Genomic DNA, 27,985 nt, shown 5'->3' with positions numbered 1-27,985 from the left:
ATTCCGCCATCTTAGAAAATGATGAATCAAGTCTTTGAGCCAGGTCAAGATTTCATTTGTACACTGCATTTTCCCTTATACAAATTGTTACTCTTCGGTCCTCTGGTTTGTTCAGTAAACCTCTTGAATAAAGACTTAATAGAAACTATTGTAAGGGAAGTGTAGCAGGGAAGACCTGCAGGAAAATTCACTGGATTGGTGAGATTCAGTTTAATGACCCAGAGGATGTGGTAAGCAGAAGTTGTAATGGCCATAGAACTTCTATCTACAAGAAAACAAGTTCCATGTATCTTCTACAAAACCTGTTGCTGTGTTTGGTTCTTCACTGGAGGAGAGGGTAATTAATGTGGAAGTGCATGTTGAAAAGGAAGACAACTGGAGGAGTTAAAGGGTAAGTGGTGTTTCTAGCATACTGTCTTACAGCTTTATGCAACTGAGTAAGCCAGGAAAGCAAAAGCTTCCCCTAGGGAATGGAACAGCACAGATGACTTGCCTTTATTGTACAGTAAAAGCTGATGAAGGGGAACACAACACATCCCTGTAAGCAGAATCCAGGACATGTAACATATACATAGAATAAACCTCAACTAAAGTGAGGATGAAATTAAGACTCAGTTTTCTAAATGCCCCTAATTCTTCAGAGATAAGCAAGAACATCTCTTTCAGAAGTTTATCATGAAATGTTTTCAAGATGGCTGATCTATTTTGAGAGACACACATCGCTTCATAAAAAGAAAAAAAAAAACTAAGCTCAATTATGAACTGTATGTAATTGACAGGAAGAATCAAAATAGTCATCCCTGTTTGGGGTCTCTGACATCCAGCAGTTCTGAAAGAAGTATGCTGATTTTCACCAGCATGAAGAGCCACAGTTGCTGAAATCCTACTGCCGGGGGAATGACAGATGGACATGTACAGCTTGTGAAAAAATTGACATGGCTGGCTGCAACACTGGGGATTAATTCTTCACAGCGGTGAGATGTCAAGCAAAATTGAAATCCAACCATCATGGTATCTGTTAAAGCCTGTAAGTGCATATAAATCTCTAAATGATTATCTGGACTGGTTGGAAAGGTCTCCATTAATGCCTGCTGCAGAGAGTTTAGATGGACACAGTGAGGGTTGGAAATAAGTGATTTTCAGGTGAGCTAAGTCCATTATCCAAGGGTAGTTTAAAAGAAGATGGCCATAGTGCCAAATAGATGATACAGTTCCCCTTCGGGCCCATAGGCAGAAGTGATGAGCATAAATGACTAGCTTTTGAAATTGACTCTCACAGTATCTCCTTGCTGTCTTGTGTTACTACAGTGTCTAGCCTATAATAATATGCACTTAGACAACATTTACTTATTGTAATTTCAGGGAGTTACCAGTGTGGACTTTCATTAATAATTTAAAAATTGGTTCCAAAATATGGAAGTTATTTTTAAATTATTACCCATAAAAATATTGCTATGACTTATCAGAAACTAAGAAAAGTACATTTCTGAGAAACTAATTACAAAATTTTCACTCCTGTTTTTTCTTGTCAAGTTTCTCTACCTAAAAAATTGCCAATCAGTATAAAAATCACTCAAGATCTCTTTTTCTCCCCTAAATTCCATAAACGGAGTCAGTTGCTGTGCCCCTGCCTCCATCACATTTTATGGCAATTTTGTTTGTACAACTCTGGTTCCATTTCGAACCATTTATTGAGAAACACTGTCATTACTGGAGCTGATAATGATTGTTAAAGCTGAGTTCTGCAAGAAGACTACCTGTGTCTATGCCTACATTCTGTATCTCCAGACTTATGATATGAGGAACAAAGTATATCAGCTGAAAAATGAGGGAAGTGGGATTACTCACATCACTGAATCACATCAAGGATTAAATAAGATAATAAATGCTTTGAAAATACCAGGCTCAGTGAAGTGTTTGCCAGTGTTGTTTCTAATATCAATGTTATCTGACTTTATGCCAGGCATAGATGAATGGACCAGCATGAAGTGATGGACTTTAAAGGATAAGTGCATCCCTAAGGAATGAAGACTTTCTAAAGTGCTTTTGTTGTTGTTGTTGTGGTATGTTTCTTCACTAGTTCTTCACAGTTAGGTTGAAATAATGGAAATAATTAATAGAAGTATGGATTCTGGAACTGATTTTGAATAGCCCTTATCCCAAATTTAAGTTTCTAGACTATATCTTTACTTACACTCCTAAAGCATTTTATAAAGAGTCAAGTGTAAACATGGTAATAATAATATTTATGCCATATGGAGTATTAAACCAGTATCTGGGAAGAAGAGGCAGGCCTTTGACAGAATTGGTCACAGCCAGGAAAGCAATAGAGAATCTTCTCAGTTTATTTGTTGTTCTGGTTCTGGATGCTTGGGTTTGGTCCCTGTTCTGCCTATTATGTGCACTCACCCTGCGGCCAATGCCCTAGAATAGCTTTCACCATAGCAGAGAATTGCTGCTGTCAACCATATGTAAGGGATTATCATTCTGAAGGAATAGGTGTCTACAACCACTGAAATGCTGACCCAAAAGTGTTCTTTAAATCAACTGATATTCAGGACCCAATGTGTGTGATGAGCTAGGAATCCAACTATGAGCTTCCCCAAAGCAAAAAAAAAAAAAAAAAAAAAGATTTTGGATAAAATAAAATCTGTTAGAAAGCAATGCCTTAGTAGTATAAACAATGGAAGATTAAGGAGCAAGAGGGTTCTGATAAAAAGGAATAGACATGCAGTTTTATATAAGAGAATTAGGAAGTTCTTCCTGTGACTTTGGACACATTTGATTATTCACAGGAATCATATATATTGAAGAGTTTTATACTTCCTAAATATAGTTTGATATTTGGAGTAACTTATTGCCTGGACCAATTTTGCAAAATATATTATGAGATATTCCTTTTCTACCAGCAGTTACGTAAAATTCCTTACATTAAAAATGTAATATCAATTCTTTTTCTTTTTTTTTTCCTGGAGCTGAGGACCAAACCCAGGGCTTTGTGCTTGCTAGGCAAGCTCTCTACTACTGAGCTGAGAAAGTAGGAAGTAGTCTTGAATGCATTGGCATTGGCAATCACTTCCTAAATATAGCACCAGTAGCATAAACACTGAGAGAAACAATCAATCAATGGGACCTGTTGAAACTGAGAAGCTTTTGTAGAGCAAAGGACACAGTCAACAAGACAGCCTACAGAATGGGAAAAGGTTTTTACCAACCCCACATCTGACAGAGGGCTGATACCCAGAATATATAAAGAACTCAAGAAATTAGACAACAAAATGCCCAACAGTCCATTTAAGAAATGGGCTATAGAACTAAACAGAGAATTCTCAACAGAGGAAGCTCAAATGGCTGAAAGACATTTAAGGAATTGCTCAACATCTCTAATCATCAGGGAAATGTAAATCAGAACAACTCTGAGATATCACCATATCATCAGAATGTCTAAGATCAAAAACACTGAAGATAGCTTATGCTGGAGAGAATGTGGAGCAAGGGGAACTCTCCTCTATTGTTGGTGGGAATGCAAGCTTGTACAGCCCCTTTGGAAATCAATGTGGTGCTTTCTTAGAAAATTGGGAATCAATCTCCCCCAAGACCCAGCTATACCACTCTTGGGCATATACCCAAGGAATGCTCAATCATACCACAAGGGTACATGCTCAGCTATGTTCATAGCAGCATTGTTTGTAATAGCCAGAACCTGGAAACAACCTAGATGCCCTTCAACTGAAGAATGGATAAATAAAATGTGGTACATATACACAATGGAGTACTACTCAGCAGAGAAAAACAATGACATCATGAGGTTTGCAGGCAAATGGATGGATCTAGAAAAAAATCACCCTGACTGAGGTAACTCAGACTCAGAAAGACAAACATGGTATGTGCTCACTCATAGGAGGATACTAGATGTAAAAGCAAAGGATGACTAGACTGCTACTCACAACTCCAGGGAGGCTACCTAGAAAACAGGACCCTAAGAAAGACACAGTGATTGCCCAGTGACAGAGAAATAGATGAGATCTACATGAGCAACCTGGACATGAGTGGGAGTAATGAAGGGCAATTTTCAAGGGAAAGAGGGCTTAGGGGAACAGGAGATCCCAGCTGGATCAAGAACAGAGAGGGAGAACCATGAAAAAGAGACTATGACAAATGAAGACACCATGGGAATAGGAAGAAGCAAAGTGCTAGAGAGGTCCCCAGAAATCCACAAAGATACCTCCACAATAGACTACTGGCAATGGTGGAGAGAAAGCCCAAAAGTACCTACTCTGGTGATAGGATGGCCAAATACCCTAACTGTTGTACAAGAAATATCACCCAATGACTGATGGAAGCAGATGCAGAGATCCACAACCATGCCCCAGGTGGAGCTCTGGGAGTCCAATCGGTGAGAGAAAGCAGGGATTCTATGAGCAAGAGATATTGAGACCATGATTGGAAAAAGCACAGGGACAAATAGCCAAACTAGTGGAAACACATGAACTATGAACCAATAGCTGAGGAGTCCCCAACTGGATCAGGCCCTCTGGATAAGTGAGACAGTTGATTAGCTTGAACTGTTTGGGAGGCACCCAGGCAGTGGGACCCAGACCTGTCCTTAGTGCATGAGCTGGCTGTTTGAAACCTGGGGCCTATGCAGGAACACTTTGCTCAGCCTGGAAGGAGGGGACTGGACCTGCCTGTACTGAATCTACCAGGTTGAGCTGAATCCCCAGGGGAGTCTTTGCCCTGGAGGAGATGGGAATGGGGGGTAGGTTGGGGAGAGGGTAGGGAGGAGGAAGGACAGGGAATCCATGGCTGATATGTAAAATTAAAGATAACAATAATAAAAAATAAATAAATAAAATAGAAAAAAAGCAATATCAAGAAAAAAAAACTACAATACCAACCTGATATGTAAGAAGTACACATTTGTGGAATAGTGGCACAAGTGTTATTGGAGTAACCAATAGGTCTGTGATTTGATTTGATTTGATTTAATTTAATTTGAGGCTTGCTTCTTAATAGGGAATCCATACTTGTACTGCAAGCTCAATCAAAAACCCTTAGCACAGTATCTCATAAGCCCTGGGGAAGGGAATTCTTTTTCTTTTTCTTTTTTACACGGGGGTTTCTCTGTGTAGCCCTGACTGTCCTTGAACTCACTCTATAGATGTTGGCCTCAAACTCAGAGATCCACCTGCCTCTGCCTCTTGCATATCAAACTGCCTTCTAAATGTTTATGTTTATACTCATAGATGAATACTTCCTTAGCCTTAATCAGAGAAGCTCCTTTCTCCTTTGAACAATGCTCAAGGGTAAGCAAGACATTTATGCTACCACTCAAAGGCTCTCAAAACATGTAAGAGGGCCAAGAAAGAATAAAAGAGTTGGAAGACAGAGACAAAGCCTGAGAAAAGCTACCTTTGGACAAGACACAGCAATTTCAACAAGAAACTCACACCTGCTGCTGTTGCTTATACATGATCTCCATGAGAATGGGCCCCCCTAATAGTTGACATAGATGGGAGAGCTGCTTCAAGGTTCTGTCGCACATTGTTGAGCTATTGGTAACCAACACAGATTCTGGGAGATGGGGAGTCATTTCCTTTGGTTTCCTGTTCTCTGATGAATCCACCAAACTCCAATGAATATCTCTAAATCATCAGTCAAATAGATAGTCCTCATTAAACTTAGTGAGTTACAAAACAGAAAGAAAAAACACACAAAACTATATAACTTGGACAGGGGCTTGTAAGGGGGAAGGAAGAAGATAGGCATGGGATGGGGGAAAGAGAAATTTGGAAGGTTTATCAAAATATGTTATGTTTATATATGAAATTTTCAAAGAATAATCTTAATAAAATGACTCAAAAAAGCAGAATAGAAGAATTTAGCAATTTAAGTTAATATCTATTGTTTTTTCAATGGTAATACTCAAGAAAAATCACACAGACATACAAAAAAAAAGAAATAATAATTTTAAACATGGAATTATTTAATATTGAAAAAAATGGCTTCATTGAGATAGGATGCCCTGTAGCTGAAGATGGCCTTGAACTCCCTATGTAGTTGAGGATGTCTTTGAACTCCTAAGTCTCTTGCCTCTAAATTACAGGTTTGCAAACAGCATGACCAGTTTACAAAGGGAATGTTCTTAAAGATCTTCTGTACATCAAAAAAGATAAATCTGCTCTAATATGTTATCTATTATTCTCTATTATTAAAGCACTCATCAAAGAAGATCATCTTTGAATAAAGGCCTGATTTCTGATATTTTGAAGGGAACTTATAGTTTTGAGAAATGAAGACCTAATATATAAGGAAAGCAACCAATCTTACTTCAAACAATCACAGGATGTCAACAAGTAGTTCACAAATGACATACTTCCCTGCTTTCTCTTATAGCCTTCTCTTTATTTTTTTTTTCTGGAATAAAACTGAAGTAAAAAAGAAAATTACTATAGATAACTCAAGCTTCCATCCATGCTGTATAAATGGTCATAGGTTTGTTGTACTATGCAAAAAATAAATGATGCCTGGCTCACAAACAAGACGTGTGTGAAAGATACAGAGATTCCATGTGAGAATCAAAACCCCAGAAGATCCTAGCTGCAGACCTTGCATGAATGAAAACAAACTGAAATATCCTTTTATGGGAAGATTAACCAATGCATATCTATACACATTTTGTTTAGAAGTGACTTTATAACTAATAGTCCAAGTTATGTTAATATATGAAACCAGGACTTTCTATTGGAGATGATCAAGAGGCCAGTGTGAAGAAAATAGATCCCTCCCCTCTACTACTACTCCTTTGGTTTCCATGGCAAGATATCTTACTAAATCATGATATAACTTGGCTGTTATTTCTTCATTCACACATAGTGAAACATAAAAAATAAAATTAAATAGCATAATGGATTTTAATTTTATTTTTAATTATAATTTAGTAATTTCATTCTTTTAACTCAGGTAATCACACATTTGTTTTGCATCCTCTTGGTAATCAAAGGTCATGTCAACCTCTTTATTTTGTCATTTGTTAGAATGTAGTCTCTGCTTGACATGACTCTGGATTATTCATCATTTTACACTTTTTGTATAAATTATCTTAATGTATTTTAACCACTAAAGAACTTAGATTTACTTGGAGTTATTAATAGTACTGCACCATTGAACATTTTATATATGTATAGTCTATAAAGTTTAAAAAATCCTGAGCCTTTAATAATTACAATAACAATAAATATCTGTTGCTGTTTTGTATAAGAGAAGACTGAGTTTTAGAACAATAATACAATCTTTGTCCAAGACTAAACATCTCATGAATAATAGAGCAAGGATTCAAACCTGGGGCTGGAAATACAGCTCAGTGTATAAAGGCAACTGCTCTTATGCCTGAGAAACTAGGTTTGTTCCTCAGAACCCACCTGGTAAAAAGAGGGAACCAATCCTCACCATTTGTCCTCTGACCTCCATAGGATCTAAGTGGCATGAATGTGGGCATATACACCCCAAATCAAACCCACTACATTCAACTAGTGACTCTCCTGTTAGTGGAAGGAAAAACTTGATTTTATCTAAAGACAGAAATGCATATGTTGGCCATAGTTAAAATACATGGCTTAAATAGTCATTCACATATCATTTTTAGCAATATCTATAATTTATACACTATTACAGCAAAAGGCTATTGCTTTGACAGTTTAAAAAAAAATGTACTGTAGCTGTGGTTAAGCACAATCTTTATGTTATAATTAACTGAATCATCTGGTCTTCATCTCACTTCCTGATGGTTTTTCTCAGTTACTTAGTGTTAAGCCTAAAGTTATGATGAACCATTTGCTGTGCAGGCTTGAGGCTCACACTGTTTATTTTCCCCAGGCCACAGAGATGTGACTGTTTCTATCCTTAAAGTGCTTAGTTGCTCCCATGGAAGTAAGCATTTTTGATTAATTTGGACACCAATTTTCTTGCCCTTTGAAAGAAAAATTGATCTTCTGTGGAGTAATTCGTGATGACAGGGAAGAGGGTCAATTGTAATTTATAGTAAAAGTTTAGAAATGTCTCCTTTGTTTACTTCCTTTAAGACAAAATTTAAAGATTTGTTCTTATCAAAGAGAAATAGACAGAAGACATTAAGAATATGCATTTAAATTGCCCCTCCCAACGAGACCTATCTTCATTCACATTTTACCACAGTTAATTATGGAGAGAGACCTTACCTAAATTTAGAAGGCTTAAGAAGTAAAGGAAGGGAAGGATAGTCAGGGTTTCTCAGTCTCTTCTCTAAAGCCTATTGATTCATGGGTATTTCTTCAGACCACTGTGTGTATCTCAGAATCCAACAGTGTTTCTAAGCACAGCATGGCATTTCAAAATTCATACTATGCTGCTTATACCAGCAGTCTTTCTATGACTCATTCTGCAATACAAAGTGTAAGTTTCACGGTGAAGAATCTGGTGCCATAAGGAAATGCCACAACCAATATAATTTGCAAAAAAATGAGTGAGTTTTCAGGATATGGAGCTGAATAGAGGGCTGCTATCATTTAAGGTCCCAGGCCATTCTTATCTATTGGACACACTTCCCTCCACCACTGGGGTGAGCTTAAATTTCTTCTAAGAGGGTGGCATATCTTTTGTAAGAAACTTACCACAGAGTTCAAATTCTCTCCTTCAGATCTGGCATATTCTGGTGCCCCTGGGGTGCAGCAGGATGAGGACACCCAGGTCATGGAAAATTTTCCCTAACAGTCTTAGAAGGGTCATTGACAGGAACACTCCCTATTACTGATAAATTTTTGTATTTAAAATATATTAGCTAGACAAGTCAGACCCGTGGCTTATAAAGATTTTTGCATCCACAGAATTTCTTTGCTGACTTTGCACTTTCTTCTTGAGAAAATTCTGTAAGATATTAAGCTGTATATTAGTTTTATTGTTGACTCATTGTAGGAGGGATATACAACACTGAGACTAGATTCCTCTGTAAGCATTAAACTTTTAGTCTGGAATCTTGCTCTTGCAGTATTTTAATGAGGTGCATTTTCAAAGAGAGTGCTAGCTATATAATTACTCTGATTGTGAGGCGACGAACTGACTGATTCCCTTTGGGTCTCTTTAAGCAGTCACAGTTGTGAGAAGGAGTTCATCTTCACTTTTCAGTCAAATGATGTTTAGAAGCCTACACTAATTTTGTCTTCCATGAGCTAGCGGGTGGTCAAGAAGCTGGAAACAGTAAGCACAGATGTATCATTTGATTATTCATTCCGGTGTGTCTGTTTTCTCATTGTTTTATCATTATCCATTTTCTCTTGTAATTTGTTTAACTCGAGAATCATATCACCTGTTTACATCACTGCTGCTAAATTGTTGATATTCTCTTGTTTACTCATTAAAGGATGTCTGCAGACAGGTCCTTCATAACTACAAATTGGCTGAACTATAAAGTCATATGTTTATAACTGTGTAGCATATGAAGTAGAGTCTTGGACTCAACTTCAAATGGACTATTCTGATTTTGTGACCCTAAGGAATCTTCATTCATAGCTTCATTTATCATTGATTTAAAAGAAAAGTCTCCACATTGAGAGAAATGTTAGAATAGGGCAATAAGAAATACCACAACAAAATAATTCAGGTTCTAAAGGTTCCAGTTTGATACCAGTTCTGGCAATGAGCAGCATATAAACTAGATCAGTTATTAGTATCTTTGACTAAATTGCGTAGTGCATGATAATGGATAAATACTATAGAACTGATTGTAGGGCAAGTAACCGCACAAATTCACAAAATCAGCAAAATCACATTATGTTTTTGACAACTTTTTTCATGATGCTCAGTATTTTGCTACCAATAACTGTGTAAAAAGAAGGGACACATAAACACTGGAGAAAATTTCATCTATAACTTGAAGCATTAATGAGGACTTGCTATATTATAAATCAAGGGTGCGTGTTTGATATCAAAATCATTGACAAGACTCAGAACTCTCTAAAAAGATGTCATGGTATAAGGATATATAGTTTATGAACATGAAGAATGGTTCAGAATGACTTAGCAATTTTTCTTGGCCCCATATTAAGCATGCTTCATGAGCATAGTGTAACCTCTGTCTTCAAATACCTATGATTATTTTTATTCCAGTCCTGTCATAGTTAGCAAGATGCCCCATTCCCTTACTGGAGATGAGAATGGGTGTATTAGTGAAGATTTCTTCGTAGTGATACATATCCAAGGAAAGCAACTTCAATGAGGAAAGATTTGCTTTGTATTGTGGCTTAAGAGGTTTCAGTTAATAGTCTACTGCCTCAATTTTTAAGGGCCTATGTTAAGGTAGAAGAATGTGACAGAGGAGGCTAGTTACTTCTTGGAAGCCAGGGAACAGAGAGTATTATAAGAATAGGACCAGGACAAGGCATGCCTCTGATGCTCTCCTTTCTGAAGGTAGAGCAAGGCACCAACTTTCCATCAACCTCAGGAGTAATACCAAGTTACAAACTCATAAGTGGATTTAGAAGTGATTAGGTCACAGCCCTACTGATACAACCACCTCATAATGACCAAATCAACCAGCTGGGGACCTAGCCTTCAGAGGATGACCTTCTTTGGTTAACACTTCATATTCAAGCAACAACATAGTTATAAATTTGAAAAGAGACATTATCTCACTCATGTTCTTTAAGGCTTAGAAAACATTTATGTGAGTATGGAAAGTACTAAATTCACAGCATCAATTTTCCTAGAGATCTACAAATCTAGAGATCTACAACATCTAAATTAATTTGTACAAAAATTTTCATCTTTTAAAAATTGAATAATCTAATTTTTTCTCATTGCCAAGATTGATGGGTTATTTTTCATATTTGACAAAAAGCTGAGCCCTTTTCATAAGAGAAGCACATTCTAATTAAAAAGAGAAGAAAGAGGGTGGAGCATCTTCAAGCTAAAATGAAAATGTTGCCTGCACAGAGTTAAATTTCCAATTATATTGTAAATGATGTTAGCAGTCCAGTAAGACAGTATTTTGAAATCACCAGTTGTCAATAGTATTGAAATTCCTAACATCATCTTTAGGGCCTGCCTTCAAAATTGGGGACTGAGTGTTTTTTAGTGCTGTTTTGATAATCTGGTGAGTTCAAATGACCTAAAAACAACCTCTCCACATGTCAATGAAACAAGTGAATTTGTGTGATCACTTTATAAAACAAACACACCTTATATAAATGTCAAGACAGTTAAAGCAATTTATTTTCTTGTCCCAACAAAAATTATTCTTGCAATATTCTAACCTAAAAATATAATACTATATGTATAAGCAACATCATATGCAAAAATTTTATTACATAATTTTTCAAATACTGAGAAAACTTATAAAGCTAAAGTATTATAAAATATAACATAAATGTTAAATATTTATGGAGGCTTAGTAAACTAATATAGAAATATTGATGTTCTAAAATTGAGTTAAAGTTATATAAACAGTTATAAGAACTACAGAATTATTAGGTTTACAGGATAAACAAAGGATAGCCCTGCTAGTGTATGCCAAATCTATTCTAATTCTTATTTTCTGTACCACATGCCAGATAAGGATTGCTTTACATAGAAGTAACTAAAAAACAACTCTAAAAAGTTTTTCATGGTAACTGATGGGAGCAGATGCAGAGATTCACAACCAAGCCCCAGGCCAAGCTCAGGAGTACAGTTAAAGAGAGCTAAGAGGGATTATATGAGCAAGGGGGAGGGGTCAAGATCACGATGGGGAAATCTACAGAGATAACTGAACTAAGCTCAAAGGAACTCACAAACCTTAGACCAACAGCTGTGGAAACTGCATAAGACTAGACTAGACCCTTTACATGTGGGAGACAGTTGTGTAGCTGTCTGTTTGAAGGGTCCTTGGCAGTGGCATCAAGATCTATTCCTGGTGCATGAGCTGGCTTTCTGGATCCCATGACCCATAGGGGTCAGACACCTCACTAACCTTTGATTCATTGGGGAGGGGCTTGGTCCTACCTCAACTGAATATACCAGGCTTAGCTGTGCCCCCCATGGGAGAACTTACCTTGTTGAGGAGGGGATGAAGGATAAGTTTCATGGGAGGCAGGGGTTGGGGGAGCAGGAGGAGGGATGAAAGAGGAATCTGTAGTTGGCATGTAAAATGAATAAAAAATATTTTAATAGCCTCTAAGTCTAAATACATAAAAATAAAGACAAACATACTGACCATTTCCAACTTAAATAAAAAAGTATTTCATGGTACATGAGCATATTGTGGAATTCTAATTTAAGTATTAAATAAAGCTTTGCTGTAGTTTTGTCCACACCTTTTTTTTTCCTAAAGAGTGTGCAGGCTTTATGGCCCACAAAACTAATAAACTTAATATAGAAAAATATGGCCACTAAACACTTTTTAAGAAGGTTCAATAGATGAAGGACTTCACTAAATTGGAGTTCTTGTTAGAGGTTCAGAGGATCTAGTCTTTCAGATCCATTGACTAATTCAGTGGTTGTTAAACTGTGGTCCTTTGACAAGCAGTACCAACTGAAGAAACTATCAGCAATGTAAGGACTCAGATTCCATCATGACCTTACTGAATCAGAAACTGAGGGTGGAACACTGGAATCTGTGATTTCCTGGACTATCAAGTTAGTACTGAGACATCTGAAACTTAAGACCACTGGTCTAGCCCCTTTAAATAGCTCTTGTTATCCAATATAGTTAGAAGGTAGGTGATCATGGGCTCCTTTTCATGTGTGAGACACAGAACTCAGTATTTTCCTTACAGTTTTGCATTCCCTACAACATCTTGGAGAAAAGGTATCATCATCAGCATTTTAAAGAGAAAGGAACTAGAATTCAATCAATAAATTAGTAATTTGCATGGAGTTACTGAATTGGGTTTAAAAATCAAACCTGCAGACCCCTTGCCCTCATTTTCTTATTATCCTCTTTGAGATGGACAAGCAGCACTGGGATGTAGCAGGGGCTTGCCTGACTTACTAGTTCATGTTAGGGTTCTCATGGGGAATATAGAGAGTGCACAGGATATGAACATAAGAGTCCACTGTTGTATCTCCATGACTGATACAGACTAAAACAAGGCCATTCTGAAATCATATCTGAATAGAGATGAAAACAGAATCTTTCCATCAGAAGAACGACTATTTTTTTACTGAACAAATAACTATCTCTTCTGTACTAATTACAGCCTTCACTTTTGTCCACTTTTTGTTACTTGTGGATGAGATTAAGATGACCCATGAGATAGTCACTATTTTTCCAGCAACACACAATACATATCAATGCCCTGCTTTCTTAAATCCTCTTCAAATGTAATCATCGTAGACTCCAAACCATTGATATTTGCCAATGCCCTCTTTCCAATATGTTCTACATTTCCTGTGTAGTGCAGTATATCTCCCTTAAGTGGGAAATCACATCAACCTATTCTATCACAGATATGCTTTTCTGATGCTGTCTATGGCTGCAAGGAACTGAGAGACAGAAACCCCTACTCCATACATTTACTTTCACCACGCAGTAAAGGTTGCAGCTCTTCTCCACATAATGGGATAGGGAATGAGTTCTGAAAATGCACAAAATGGAATCATAGTCCCAAGGAATATCAGTCTGAAGCAGTTGGCCAAGTCCAGAGAAGACATCTGGTATTTAATTAGATCCACAGACCTATTTACTGTTCATGCCAATGTGACTCTCAAAAGACAGCTTAGGAAGCTGCATTTTATAAAAAGTTATAATTGATATCTCTAACTTTAGCATGAGTCTCTACCAATGGTCAAAGTCCTTGATCTTTTAACTCCTGAGGTTTCAAATATCACTACCTTCATTCATGAAACCCAACCTCCCATCCCTGAAATCTAGCAACCAGGAGAGGATAAGAGAAGTCTTGTAATTTTCTAGAAGCTTTGCTTTTTTGTATAGCAAGATATTTTCCCATTTTGCAAAAGTTACTCATGAGCCATTTCGTCTTTAAGCAATTTGAAAGCCTCTTAAGGACATGAAAATAATATCCTGCTGTCTTCAATTCCTCTCCACCCAGTAGGTGCTTCATGTGTATATGACAAACTGTAGCTATAAATCTAAAATATATTCCTAATTACAAAACTGGATGCATTGTTTTCCCATCCAAACCAAAGTCCATCCGAGTCAGGCATCTGCAGCTCACCGCTAGATATTTCAGTTTAAATTAATTCCTAGGGTCATAGGTCCTCACGTATCACAGAATTCAGTAGGAGAGGAATTTTCTATGAAATCAGAAAAATGAATCATCAAAATTGTGATCAGATAATAAACAATTTTAAGGCTACCAGGGATACTTGAAAGTATCATTGCAGGTGTTAGATTCTTCTCTCAGTGCATGAAGCAAATTATATTTGTGCTATTGGGGTGTGTGTGTGTGTGTGTGTGTGTGTGTGTGTGTGTGTGTGGAACAGTGCTAAACATCATAGATGATCAAAACCAAGGAGAAATAAAACTGTGTCTACTTTTCACACATTCTTGTTGTTGTTCCAGGAACCCCATATGGTGCACCAGGTCTTTGTGCTTCTACAGCAGTGTTATGTCACCCATTGCCTTATATATAGTCCTTGCATAAGCACATTTCTTGCATATGAATTCGATATGTTTCTATTTATCAATAACAAGACAGCTTAAAGGAACCTCTATCTTACCCATCTCTGAATGTTTCTGAATTTTCTGTTTGGATTTAGTTACAATCTTCATGGAATAGCTTGCTTATTATATATGTGTGTAGGTGTTTATTATATATATGTATATATATATATATATATATATATATATATATATATATATATATATATATATATATATATATAATGTTATATGACATATATAATATATTATCTATTTGTCTATCCAGTCTCCATTTTCAACTAAGAGTTCTTTTAGGTGAATACTCATCTATTCATCTTCATATTCTGGGGTTAAACAGAATACATAGTGCAGAAAATTAAAAAAATGAATGACAATATTGCTAATATACATATGTCCAAATATGAGTCATTATTGAAACTGCTTGAGGCATATATGGTGGATTGCATCGTGTTTTTCTATATTTGGTTATAGAAATTTTTCTAAAACACACAGAACAATTGAAAACACTGAGAGATAGATCCTTTCATCTGTCAGAATTTTTCAGTCTCTCCACAATGGAGATCCTATATGAAGAATTATGAGCTTTGTGTTCCACATTTCTTACCTATAAGCAAGATATTTAAAGTCACGTTTCCTTGAAATGAAAGAAGTGCTGTTTCAGAACAGCTGCAGGCCACAGATATTGTATTAATTGAGAATTCTGCTGAAACTGTATTTTGTTGTGGAGAAAATTCTATGGTCTTTCATCTTTCTCATGTGAATTATAAATTGTTTAGCTAGTTTTTCTGTTCTGAACAGAATTTTACTTATCCTCTGGATAATCTACGTGAAATATTTCTTATCCTTAATTATTTCATCAAAGTTGAAGCATTAGAGTCAATGGCTCTAAGGAGTTAGGGAATGAGTGTAACCAGAACCAATGCTCTGTGATCTTATCGGTCACAGCTCTATATGGTATAAACATTCCCTTCCTGTATCCATATATTCCACCCAGTGCTGGGGCATCAGAATCCAGCTTTAGCTCTTTCTTCAAATTGGAATTCCCCTTCCTCATTCTCCAATTTGAGAAATTGATGTTTTTCACTTCTAGGCAATGTGCAATAGTTCTATTTTTCTAAGAAAGCCTTCCATAGACCCCCTTTTTAAAGATTTCCCACATTAATGCTGCCTCCAAGAAACATTGCTTAGGTTTATGCTCAGAATTTTATTTCTTTTATTGTCTTTGAGAACGATTTCTGTTACTATGATATATAGTCTCTGAGGGAATCTTCCATTAATGTTCATTTTCAGCATCTTATCATACCAATCAAAACCCAACATTCAACATTCATATTCAGAATGCAGTGTGATATTGATGACATTCCAGAAGTATGAAATGATATCAGCTTTATGTTTTTCCTACTTCTTTTCTTACTGACTGTATAAAACCTTAATTATTATATTAATACTCAATTATTCGTTTTGTATTACCATTTTATGTGTATATGTGTCTTGCATGCAAGTATATCTGTGTGCTATTTGCATGTCTGATGCCCTGGGAGGTTAGAAGAAGGTATTAGGGCTTCATATAGTTATGAGCTACTAAGTGAATGATGGGAATCAAACCTTGGTCCTTTGAAAGGGCTGCTGGTGCTCCTACCACAGAGACAATTCTCCAACTTCCATTACTCATCTTTAGTTTTTTATTTTTACAAAAAAACTTTGATTACTAAATATTGCATTTAAATTGAAGATTTTTAATTCATATTTTTCAAAACTGGAAAACTATTTTAATATGGGGAATAATGTCTCTCACCATTTCTTTCTATGGCAGACTCTTCCAAGTTATACATATTGTGAGCCATTTTATTGATTGGTGTTATAACCTCCGTGAAATAGTTTGCAATTTACGTTGGCATAGCCAGTGTCTGTTTTTTGTTTGTTTGTTTGTTTGTTTGGTTTGGTTTGGTTTTTGAGACTGGGTCTTTCCATGAAGCCCTTCTGGCCTTGAAATTGCTATGTAGAACAGGCTGGCCTTGAATTCACAGAAATCTGCCTGCATCTGTGCTGAGTGCTGAGGTTAATAGCATTAGCCACCATACCTGGCTCTGGTCTGCTTTTTAGTGATTTCTGGTACAAAGAATTAATGTGATATCCCATGGCTTGAATTTTAGTTACCATTTTCCTTGATCCCCAACATGGCTGGTAATTATAGACTCTGGTTGTTTTTACCTATGCTAAGAGATTGTCATCTTGTGAAGAAGTGTATATAGAAAGCCTCAGTTGCAGCTAGCATATCACTCCTGAATCTCATCATCACTTGACTCTACATGGACTTACCATTCAGCATCATTGGATATAAGTCAATGATGATTCAAATTCAATGCAGAATTTAGAAAGATGCTTAGGAGACTTCTTGTATTTTTTGTTCTAATCTGTAATGAAACTCAGGAGTCTTAGCATGCTTAGATCCCATACTTAGATTGGGGTTCAAACATTGTATAAATCAGTTGGCTCTTGCTTGATCTTATTTTCTGTGAGTGTATTTCTTCCTGATGGTTTACTTGGTCTTTGGACCTAACTCTAGACAAGAAAAATCTCTCTGTGTATGTTTTTATTTATTCTCTTTACATATATTAGAAGAAGTCAGTGAAAGAACAGAAGGTTGTGGTAAGAAAAGCTATCTGTAGCACTCAGTGGTATTTGACTGGGTCTTCTTTCAGTTCCCAGATGGCTTGGTTTTTGATAACTCACCTTCCTTTGTTTATTATCTATATAAACTAAGAGAGCTGGGTTGGACCAGCACTATTTAAAATGTATTATAGGGCAAAACCAATCTCTTATCATACCAAATGAATATGGGTCTTCTGCTATATATGGTGGCACTGTACATAACTAAGACTTGTTCATTGAACAAAGATTTATCTCAGATTATTGTACATCAAACTCAATATTTATAAATATGTAGGTATATCTGTATTTATGGGTAAATAGAGAGACTCAAGTATATCTATAACAATAACTTGGATATCCACATCAAGGCTGTCATTCAAATCAACTCAAAATTCATTGAATCTACTAGGAAGGAGTTAGGTTTACAATTCTATTACCACACATTTGAAGCTCCAACTTGAAGTGGCAATCCCAACACTTAGTTTAACTGATTTAAAACTGAAAATCAGCATCATTGCCTCAGGGCTTTAGCTTGAAGCTTTTAATTGTAAACTTTCTATAATGTGATCACCAATTATATAAAAGCTAGCTAATGTCTTACAGTACTGGGAAAGTTGGTTTCCCTCAAATATCTCTATGGGGTTCTCGACTTTGGTACCCGACCCCAAAGCAAGCCTCCTTGATTATAATATACTAACTGTGAGAACACCACATCCAGAGAACAAATACTAATAGGTGACTAACTTGATATTAATGCATATTATTGTGACTGTAGAAATTGAAATTGTTCTATTTGGATTTACATAAACATCATGTTAACCATTGAGGCAGAATCCCAAGAGAATTAAAGACCATTGTGTAACATACTTAGAAGTTTACTTATGTATTGTTTTTCAATTAGGAGTTAAATGGAATTACTGTGTAAAGTAAGGAATAAATAAACTTTTTTGGTCTTATTTCATCTCATTACAATACTTTTTTCATTACATATAAGCAGAACTTGTCATATATTGTGAATACTTTAAAACTGTGAAAATTGCCTGAGAACTTTTCATGGATTTTGACTTAACAGCAGTATACATTATTGAACCTGTTCTGTAGGGGGAAAGGACACTGAAGTTATAACATACTGATAAAAATTAACATATTATGAGAAACAACACATGTACCAGATGTAACTGGTGATGATGTCTTCGTAGCTATCATTCTTGAAATTAGAATGATTATCATAAGTGTGGAGAGTCAAATATTTCCATATCCCTCATCATATACCATGTGGGAGATGATTGTTCATAGCTCGGCATACATGTAACTGGAAGTAACATGAGCAAAGATCCCAGAGTTTGAATTCTTTCACTTAAGAAGAAACAATGTATACAGAATTAACATCAGGCAAGTAGAGTTGAAGACTTCCAAAGCATGTTATTTCAGTAGAACACTATTTCATGTTTACGGACACATTTATTTACATGTGTGCTTGTATAACTTTATGTGTATGTACACACACATACACATAGATATATATTCAAAGAATTAAAATCCAAGTTAATCAACTTTTTTTCTTTAGATAGCCATTATTTCAATAATAAGAGTGACTTAAGTATGTATAGCAAAGGTGAGATTTTTATTAGAGAGGGAATGTCTCAGAAGCATGGTGCTGTCCTTGTGTGCACAGGTTCCTGGTCAGGAGACAAAGGATTTAAGTGGCTCATTGGCCACTGTAAATGAAACACTTGCAAATTAAGTGTTCAAAGCTAATTTTTGCTGAACACCCATTAACTCCATTTTATATCATTTCATATCATAATCAGCAGCCCAGCTCTACCCCAGCAACTCCTAACTAATCACACACACACACACACACACACACACACACACACACACACACACACACGGCATTTCCCTCACAATTCAAGACTTTTCCAGAGGGAGGAATCACCAATGACCTCAAGGTGTGGTAGCCGAAATGAACTTGACAACCAAGAGCAAGCACTCAGGATGACAGATTTAACCCACAAATCACCCTAAACCGAAACAATTGGCTTCGAGTAGAAAGAGAAGGCTACAAAACACTTCCCTCCCAATATCAGCTGTCCAGGTAAACAGAAATGAACTGTCCAGGTGCTAGGCTGCTCTCTATGTCAAGCATGCATATTCTAAAACTTTTGCTTTGGGCATTAAGCCTTTGCAACTTCTGCAACATCTGTATCCAGTTCGGAACCAGACCTGACCAAGCGCACAGACTGGGAGCGACCACTTTACCTTCAGAAAAATCAATCAGTCCCAGCAAATGGAGCAGCTTCAGAGATGCACATATAATCACAACAATACCCACTGTTTGCAGTCCTTCCGACTCCCACTCTAGAGTCAGCATCCTCTAAGCTCTCAGAGCATCACAGCCTCCGGACCCCTTTGGAGTGGAGGGAGTTAATTAGAGAATCCGAGCAATGCCTGGCTTGGAACAAAGACTTGCAAAGGGGGAAAGTGAGCAGCGGCTTCTCACAGATGCACAGTGCCAAGCAGGCGGCCCCCCGGGGTGAGGACAGACCTGGGCTAAAGTCCAGCCTCTCATGCTGATGCTTGCATTTGCTTGGAGGGGCTCAGTTCAGCTACAGCGCATCCAGGCTCCGGACCCTGCGCTGCAGCAGGCAGGTGGGAGTTCTGAGTTCAGTGCTGATGAAGAAACATCTGTTGGAGAACCTAGACTTTTCAGGGTCCGTGGAGAAAAGACACTCCCAAGGAACTTGCCCCGAAGAGCTAGTGCTCCAAGTATTGATGATGCCAGGCTGGGCAAGGCTGTGTGAGCTAGTTTGCTGCCTGGGAAGCACCAGTGTCCCTTTTCTGCTACAGCTGCTGCTGCTTTTGCTTCCCAGAGCTTCCTTCGGGAGAAAGCTCAGCCTGCTCTCTAGATGGAGAGGGTGGAGGGGCAGTTCTAGCAAATGGTTGGTACCAAAGTCCCTGTGACTGCTTTCTTTTTTGTGTGTGTAGAGAAAAGTATAATACTGAAACATTTCCACGACTATGTAGCCAACTCTGTCACTCCAGCTGTTCTGGTCCCTAAGCACACTATAGCAAGACCCACTGAGTCCTCAGGTTTACCCAACAACAGGGATAGAGGGCAGGCCAGAGAAGACCACTTAAGGGTCAGAGGATGAGCACGACTCTGAAGTCTAGCCTCAGTTTCTGCTAGGCAAAGTTTCACAAACTTCACTGATGATAAAAATCACAGTGCTTGCTTAAAAGAAAAAATAAGGTCCTCTTATTAAGAGTCTGCTTCAGACTACATCAGAGTGTACTTTGACTCCAGTAATCCTGATCAACAGGAGATCTTGATCTGCCCTTAGCCCCAAGGATACTATTACTGTCTAGTGTCAAAGCCACTCCAAAGGCAAGAGGCAGCTTTGAAGGAATGTCCGAGACTCTGGTCCATGCCAGGACCACACTAGCTTACTCACTGAGTGCCTTTCCTCTGATCTGCCTAATTCTAGGCCAGCAATGCTGGTGGAATTGCAAGGAGAATCAGGACAGACACTGTGGACACCTGTAGTTCATTGGGATCCATGAAGTGCTTCCCATATCTCAGACCCCTAAGGAACTTACTTTGTGATCCTATGTTCTGTGAGCTTCTGCAAGGCACTCAACTTGTTTGAAAACATTTCACATTCTTGAATTTGGTATCATGATGCTTCAGTTAAAGCTCTCAATTTAAAGGGAATTGTGGGAAATAAACTGGTTCTAAGAGCAGTTAACATTTACTAAGCACTTACTATGGGCACAAATGTATGGCAAAGTAACAAGAATTAACTTACTCCCCATAGGTCAGTGAGACAGTTATTGTGATCATCTTCATTTTACAGGCTAAGAAACTGAAGTTAACGTACTTGCCAAGTTGTGGGCATCATGCCTGGGAAGCAACAGGTATCTATCTATCCAGTTATTCCCTGGTGTTTATCCAGCTGCCACTATCAGCTTTGAATGGCACCCTATCGCTAAAATGATGAACAATTCCCATCCTATGTTTGGGAAAAATTTTAATAGGAGGCATTGGATAGAAGGTGACCAATGAGTGCACTGGCCTAAGGAATAGATATCCCTACAAGACACAATAGGAACATATGGAATAGATATCCCTACAAGACACAATAGGAGCATATGGAATAGATATCTCTATAAGACACAATAGGAACATATGGAATAGATATCCCTACAAGACACAATAGGAGCATATGGAATAGATATCTCTATAAGACACAATAGGAGCATATGGAATAGATATCCCTACAAGACACAATAGGAGCACATGGAATAGATATCTCTACAAGACACAATAGGAGCATAAGGAATAGATATCCCTACAAGACGCAATAGGAGTATATGGAATAGATATCCCTACAAGAAACAATAGGAACATATGGAATAGATATCCCTACAAGACACAATAGGAGTATATGGAATAGATATCCCTACAAGACACAATAGGAGCACAGGAGGGTAAATCAAGTATGAGGGGTGGTGCCAAGAGCTTTAAAACAGAGATAAACATTGTGAATGACAATACTTCTCATTCTTACTAAGAAGAGGATGTCAGACACACTTGGGTTATACAAACTTGGACTAAATCCTGGGTCTGTTTTGCTTGAGGAAACAACTCCTTGTGACCCTCAGTTCTGCCAGGTTAAAACAGAAATGCCACAACATTCTGACCTAGCTGCTATGAAAATTAACCTGTAATGTGGATATCTGAGCACAGTTTGTGGTACCCTAACTCCACCTTGGGACTTGGGAGATAACTGGAATGTTAACTCTTATGAAGCTCTGCAGGGTCTCATTGGATGAAGTAGCTGCGCCCTTTCCTGGGTGTGTTGTTCCTGCCCTAGTAGGGTTCTAGTTCTTGCCCCAGAAAGACTTGCTTGTTGATTACCAATTACAAAGCCATTTTTCTTTCTGGGTACCAGGAATAAACTTGAGCCACTATTGTTGTCCCTTATGAGGGTGTATTCATTTTAGATTAAATGTTCAAAAGAACTATCTGTCTCCCTAACCACCATTCAACCACATATTTTGCTTTTTTTTTTTTTTAAAGGAAAAACAAAATGGCACTGAGATGAAGTTATTTTTGCAAGGTTGTGTCAATACAGGGTAAACTCAAGACTTGAAATCTTGAAAGCAACATTCAACATATAATAGCCATAAATATTTGTAAATATTGTGCCAGTAATTTTCTGTATACACCTTGTCCATTCATAAATCTCACTATCCACATTATTACTCAGATCACAGAGAAGAAATTCAAGATTAACATAGTTAAGCAATGTGTCTGTGTTCAGTAATAGTACTTGGAAAAAGTGGGTTTAAACATAGATATCACAGGTGTTAGGTCTTATACATTTGCCCTTCCCCACTCCATTCACTCTGCATCATGGTGAACAGCACTGTATTTGGGGGCTCTGCTAAGGGGCTGTGATGTAAAAATACTGGCAAAAGCTTTTAGAGAAGTAAACAGTTACTTGCAGGGGCTGTGGCCACATCTGGGGACCAGACAGAGAAAGAGTAGAGTAGACTTCTACTTTTATGATACTGATTCATTGTGATCCTTCAATCTCTCAAAGGAGATGACTTACTGAAACATAAAATTATTTCCTTCCCTTTAGCAGCAGCTTCAGTCTGAGATGTTATCAGTGACAATACCTGATCAGTTTCATGTCTTTGTAACTTCTTAAAATGTTACCCTGCCTTCCTTGGCACTAAACTGGTCAGAGGTGTGTACAACAATGCAACCCCATACTCTTGACTCCACATAAATGTGCAACTAAATGGAGCATAGTAGAAAAAAAAATGCTTTTAAAGCCATATTCACTGTCATTTTGCCTATTCTACTATTTCTTCAGAAATATAAACAAGATTATATATAATATATTATATATTATATTATATGACCTCCTTAAACTTAAAAATTAATTGATAATATAGAGAATGGCCATTTCAGTGTATGTCACTTCGTTATAAGGATTATTTTGAGCTGAAGGTAACTAAGATATGGAAGATACACAAGAAGAGATATGTGACTTTCACTTTCTGTCTAATGACAAGGGATAAATACATAAATTCCTCCTTGGCAGACACTCTCCCTTTACTGTGCAGCACTGAGCTGAGCCTATCGAGCTCTTAATTTCCATTAGTTGCCACCATGTATTTTACTTTCTGTGATTTATCACCCCTAAAAGAACAAATCCACTTATTTTTGACATGTCTTCACAGTGTATCACTCATTGTTGAGATGGCATATAATCTGCAAGGTCTAACTCTTAAAATTCTGTCTGAGTTGCAGTGCATGCCTTTAATCCCAGCACTTGAACTTCAGAGGCAGAGGCAGGCAGATCTTTAAGGATGCCTGGTCTACAGAACGAGTTCCAGGAGAGCCAGGGCTGCACAGAGGAACTCTGTCTTGAAAAAACGAAAGACCAAAAACCAAATAAACAAAAAACTTTGTCTGAATGTCTGAGTAACCCATATTTATACACACTACATGTGTTAATAAACTCTTTGGTATTACCCTGTTAATTTGTCTTGTTACTCTAATTTGCAGGTCCAGCTAATAAATATAATGGAGATGGAGAAAAGATGTCTTTACCTACACACACACACACACACACACACACACACACACACACACAAACCTTTTGAAATAATTCGTATTAAAAATACAGATGCTAGAGTTGGTGGGGTGGCTAAGAGATTATTAAGAGCACTTACTGCTTCTGCTGATGACCTGGATTCAGTTCCCAGAAACCACATGACATCTAGAAACTGTGTATCTCCAGTTTCAGGGGATCCCACCACACCTTCTTCTGGCCTCTTTCGGCACCAGCTATGCATATATATGAAACAGTCATACCCATAAAATAAAATTAACCTTTAAAAAATGAAGATGCTTAAAAAGAGGCAAAATCTACTTCTTTGAGATCTAAGGGCTCATGTAAAAAAAAACAAAATTACTTTAAATCTCTAAACTTCTCTAAATCCTGTCAGATTTAGTACAGGTAATACTAGGATGACACATTGAGAAATTATACAGATATGAGGGGAAAAATGTATTCTCTCAGTTAATTGAAGGTAAGAAAAGTAAGCCAACATTATGTCTGGCATTTTGGGGGAGGTTCCAATGAAGAAAGAGGCCTAGCACAGGTCTTTATAGATGAGTTTGAGAGTATAAAGCCTTCCCTGCAGGACAAAGCATATCCACAAACTGTTGATTAACTGGGTAGTAGTTAGAAGAGGCCTCTTAACATCAGAATCCCACAGAGAAAGCAATGGGAGAGACAATGTCCACATGCCACTTTTTTGGTCTCTTCTAATCAAAAGATTTTTTTCCACTACAATAATGGAAACTATTCACCCTCAGGTATCTCTATTCTACTGTACACTACTTCTCTGCCCTGAGATAGCGAATGCCTTTTCATCTTGCAATTCCTAGGTTACACGGAGGAACTCCTTGTGTGGTCTCCATGGGAATTATCTGGCCAAACAAGACTCATCTTTCACTTAGCACAGGGATCAGTCTGAAAGGTTGCTAAATGTGTCTTTAATGGATTTTAAAAAAATACATATATGGATGTCCATTAAACAATTAAGCAACACAACCTTCCGATCCGAATGCTCTCTTGAATCAATAAGGCTGATCACATTTTAAGACAGTGAATTGAGGGGAAACTCCCTTGCATCTTAAGAAACTTGCAGCAACATTACACAATGTATTATTATATTAGTTTCTAGGTATCTTATGACCAGAGCATGTATGTTATGTAATCACCATAAAAAGAAATTATCTGGTTATTAAGATGTTTAATAAACTTTCATTCGAAGATCAACTTTTGGTGACACGCAACTTTCCTCCTCCCCTTTCTCCCTTATTTTCTTTTCCTTCCCCCTTCAATCTCTTCCCCTCCCCTAGTTCCCTGTTCTCCCCCCCACCTTCTTGTCTCCTTTCTGACTTAAACTGCATGGGTTCCTGGTTTGTTATTCTCTTCCAAGCATGGAATTTCTTGTTTCTTTTCCCATCCTTTTGCATGTGGTCTCTCTATAAAAACTGTTACATACTGCCTTGCTGGTTTCACTTAGGACAGAGATTCTCCATGATAACAATGATTACCTTTTGTTTTACTATATTATAACCAATATATGAATAACTCTGAGTCCCTATTTATTGGCATATGATGTACTGTATGCATTATGCAGACTGTCTGTATGAACTGCTGTACTATCCCATAGAGATAGTTAATATTAAAATTTATATTTGAAGATGCTGAGATACAAAAGCATAAGTAACTGTTCCAGAATTCCATGCCAGGTATGGAAGAACTGGGGCCTGGCCTCAGGATTCCTCACTCAAAATGCAGGAATCATATAAGTGAAGGAATGTGTGTGTTCTGTGTAAATACTATCTTTTTTAAAATTTCTTTTTAAAATAAATCACAATCTACTGCACAATGATAAACATGTTTAACATGTCACTGATCTTCAAAAACATAAGATGTCGCTAATGTCATCTTGAAGTATAAATGGTTATTCCTTCCTTTAGCAGGGTTAAATGAAAAATAAGAAAGAAACGGTTTCAGGAAGGGGCTCCAAATAGAAGGAGGAGGGAGAGAAGCTGAAGGGAGTGGAGAGAGAATCAAAAAGGGGGATGAGAGCCATGTAAGAGAAGAAAGAACAAAATCTGTGACTGGTTGTGAGACATTTAAGAATCTGAAAATGAATGGGGCTTGCTTTGGACTTAAGCAATCCACTGATCACCCAACTGTGGTCTAAAGCAGGAATAAATAAGGACTACAAAAAAGGCAACAGGCAGACAATTAGTTCTCTCAAATCAGTTTTACTTTCTTGCTCCAATGGTGACTAGAGAACCTGTTAGTTTGGCTGTCTTAGCAACTGCTGCATGTGATCTTTGGAAAGGAGCAGAGGCTTTTCAAAACAGAGTGGATGGCATCTCCATGGACACTGCACCAGCCACACTGGGTTTAGTCCCATCTTCAAGGTCTGATCTTAAGTGGAGGCACATTCCCACTCACAGAGTCCTGGCTGCCTAGATTCATCACACCCATGCCATCAGCTTTATTTTCTCAGTTCTTGCATGCATGATGCTCAGAGCCTGGAGAGTATTCTTCACACTGCATTACCTCATTCCTTGCACCAGAGCAGGGCTTTGGGAAATTGAACCCAGCAAGCTTAAATGCATTCTAAATCTGCAGAAATAATGAGCAATGTTCTGGATTATACTTTGTTTTATAGGCTTGTAAGGACTTCACAGAGTATTTTGCAAAGTCCTCAAAATTCTTTTTTTCAAAATGTTTCCAAATCATCTTGTTTTCCTTGTCTTCTTTCCTAATTTCCTTCTCTCCCTACTTTTCCTATGCCATCTCCATTGGTAGTGAGCATACAAGCATGTATGAAGAAAGACATACTTATCATTGAGATCATGTTCCTGTTCTGTTGTGTCAGAGTGAATGAAACCCATGGGTCATGTCCTCTCTCTCAGAGCAGAGAGTTGCCCACCTTCTCCATTGATGAGCACTGAGAGAATGGATGGTTAGGGAAGGTCCACTGGAATGCAGGAAGTGGGTCATGGTCATGGCTGACATTGATTCTCTTAGTGAGCTCTCTGGGGTTATTGGCTGAGGCCTGATAGAAAGGTGGCATAGTCAGGGCTTTGGCCTTCTTCTACCTATGTCAACAGGAATTAAAATACATATACACCAGCTATTTCACAAACAGGAAAGAAATGCACACTACAGAAGAATAAAATTCTAGAGAGAATATCAGAGAAATTGCCCTCAAAAAGAAGGCATGTGAGGTTATCATGAAGGATAGTCTAATATTACTTGTTTCTGTGTTACTGCTTTTAAATGTTGACTTTTGTAACTCAGGAACATCAATGGATGCATAGCTTCCAGGATCCATTGTGAAGTAGCAGCCAGTGATGCTGGAGCTATCTATGAATGAACAAATGGACGGAGTCTCACTTTTAAAAATATTTACTTATTTTTCTTTTGTGTGTATCCAGTATTTTGCCTTCATGTGTGTCTGTGCATCACATGCATTCAGTGCCTGCAGAGGCCAGCAGAGCATGTTGGATACTCTGAAATTGGAGTTACAGTTGTTTGTTAGCTACCAAGTGTATGGGAATTGAACCTGTGTTATCTGGAAGAGCAGTCAGTGTTCTTAACTCATCATCCATTCATGATCACCCAAGTCTTAATCTTAAAATAGTCCAGCAAAGAAAAAAATGTGTTTAACCCTTCCTTCCACTTCAAATGCAGAAGCTCAGGAAGTGGAAAGTGTCTCTTTCTTCTTGAAATGTCCTCATGGCATGTCTCCTCAAACTTAGCATCCCAGCTGATCTCTCTCAGGTTGCTTATTTTCTGTGAGTGTAATGCTACCAGTGGATAATGCTATATTATCCATTTTGTATTACTGCTATGACAAATTACTCCATATTTTGTTGCTTAAAACAACCCAGATTCATTATCTGAAATTCTGAAGCCAGAGTCTGAACTGGTTATCACTGGCTAAAATTACAGTAATGGTGGCCTGCATTACTTGAGCAAGCTTAAAGAAAGCATCTACTGTCTTTCTTTCTCTAGTTTCCAGAGGTTCCAGACTGTCTTAGCTTTTGGTGGCCTCCTGGGTGATCATCCTATG

The 27,985-nt window shown here is 37.6% G+C and overlaps 1 protein-coding gene across 5 annotated transcripts in view; it reads right to left on the bottom strand.

The window, feature by feature from the left end:
• The window catches only part of Kcnip4 (potassium voltage-gated channel interacting protein 4), a 1,106,582-nt gene that overhangs the window by 189,434 nt on the left and 889,163 nt on the right, over positions 1-27,985 (bottom strand). Inside the window, exon 1 of one of the 5 annotated variants that reach the window (XM_036200429.1) lies at positions 19,550-19,817. The exons of the other annotated variants lie outside the window; for them this stretch is intronic. Coding sequence (XP_036056322.1) covers positions 19,550-19,661 — 112 coding nt within the window. The 5' untranslated portion in view covers positions 19,662-19,817. Of the gene's footprint in view, positions 1-19,549; positions 19,818-27,985 lie in introns of those variants that run through there. 5 annotated transcript variants of the gene reach the window in all.

This window comes from Onychomys torridus, chromosome 10 (genome assembly GCF_903995425.1).
Source record: "Onychomys torridus chromosome 10, mOncTor1.1, whole genome shotgun sequence".
NCBI lineage: Eukaryota > Metazoa > Chordata > Mammalia > Rodentia > Cricetidae > Onychomys > Onychomys torridus.
This window is presented reverse-complemented; position numbering and strand designations above follow the sequence as displayed.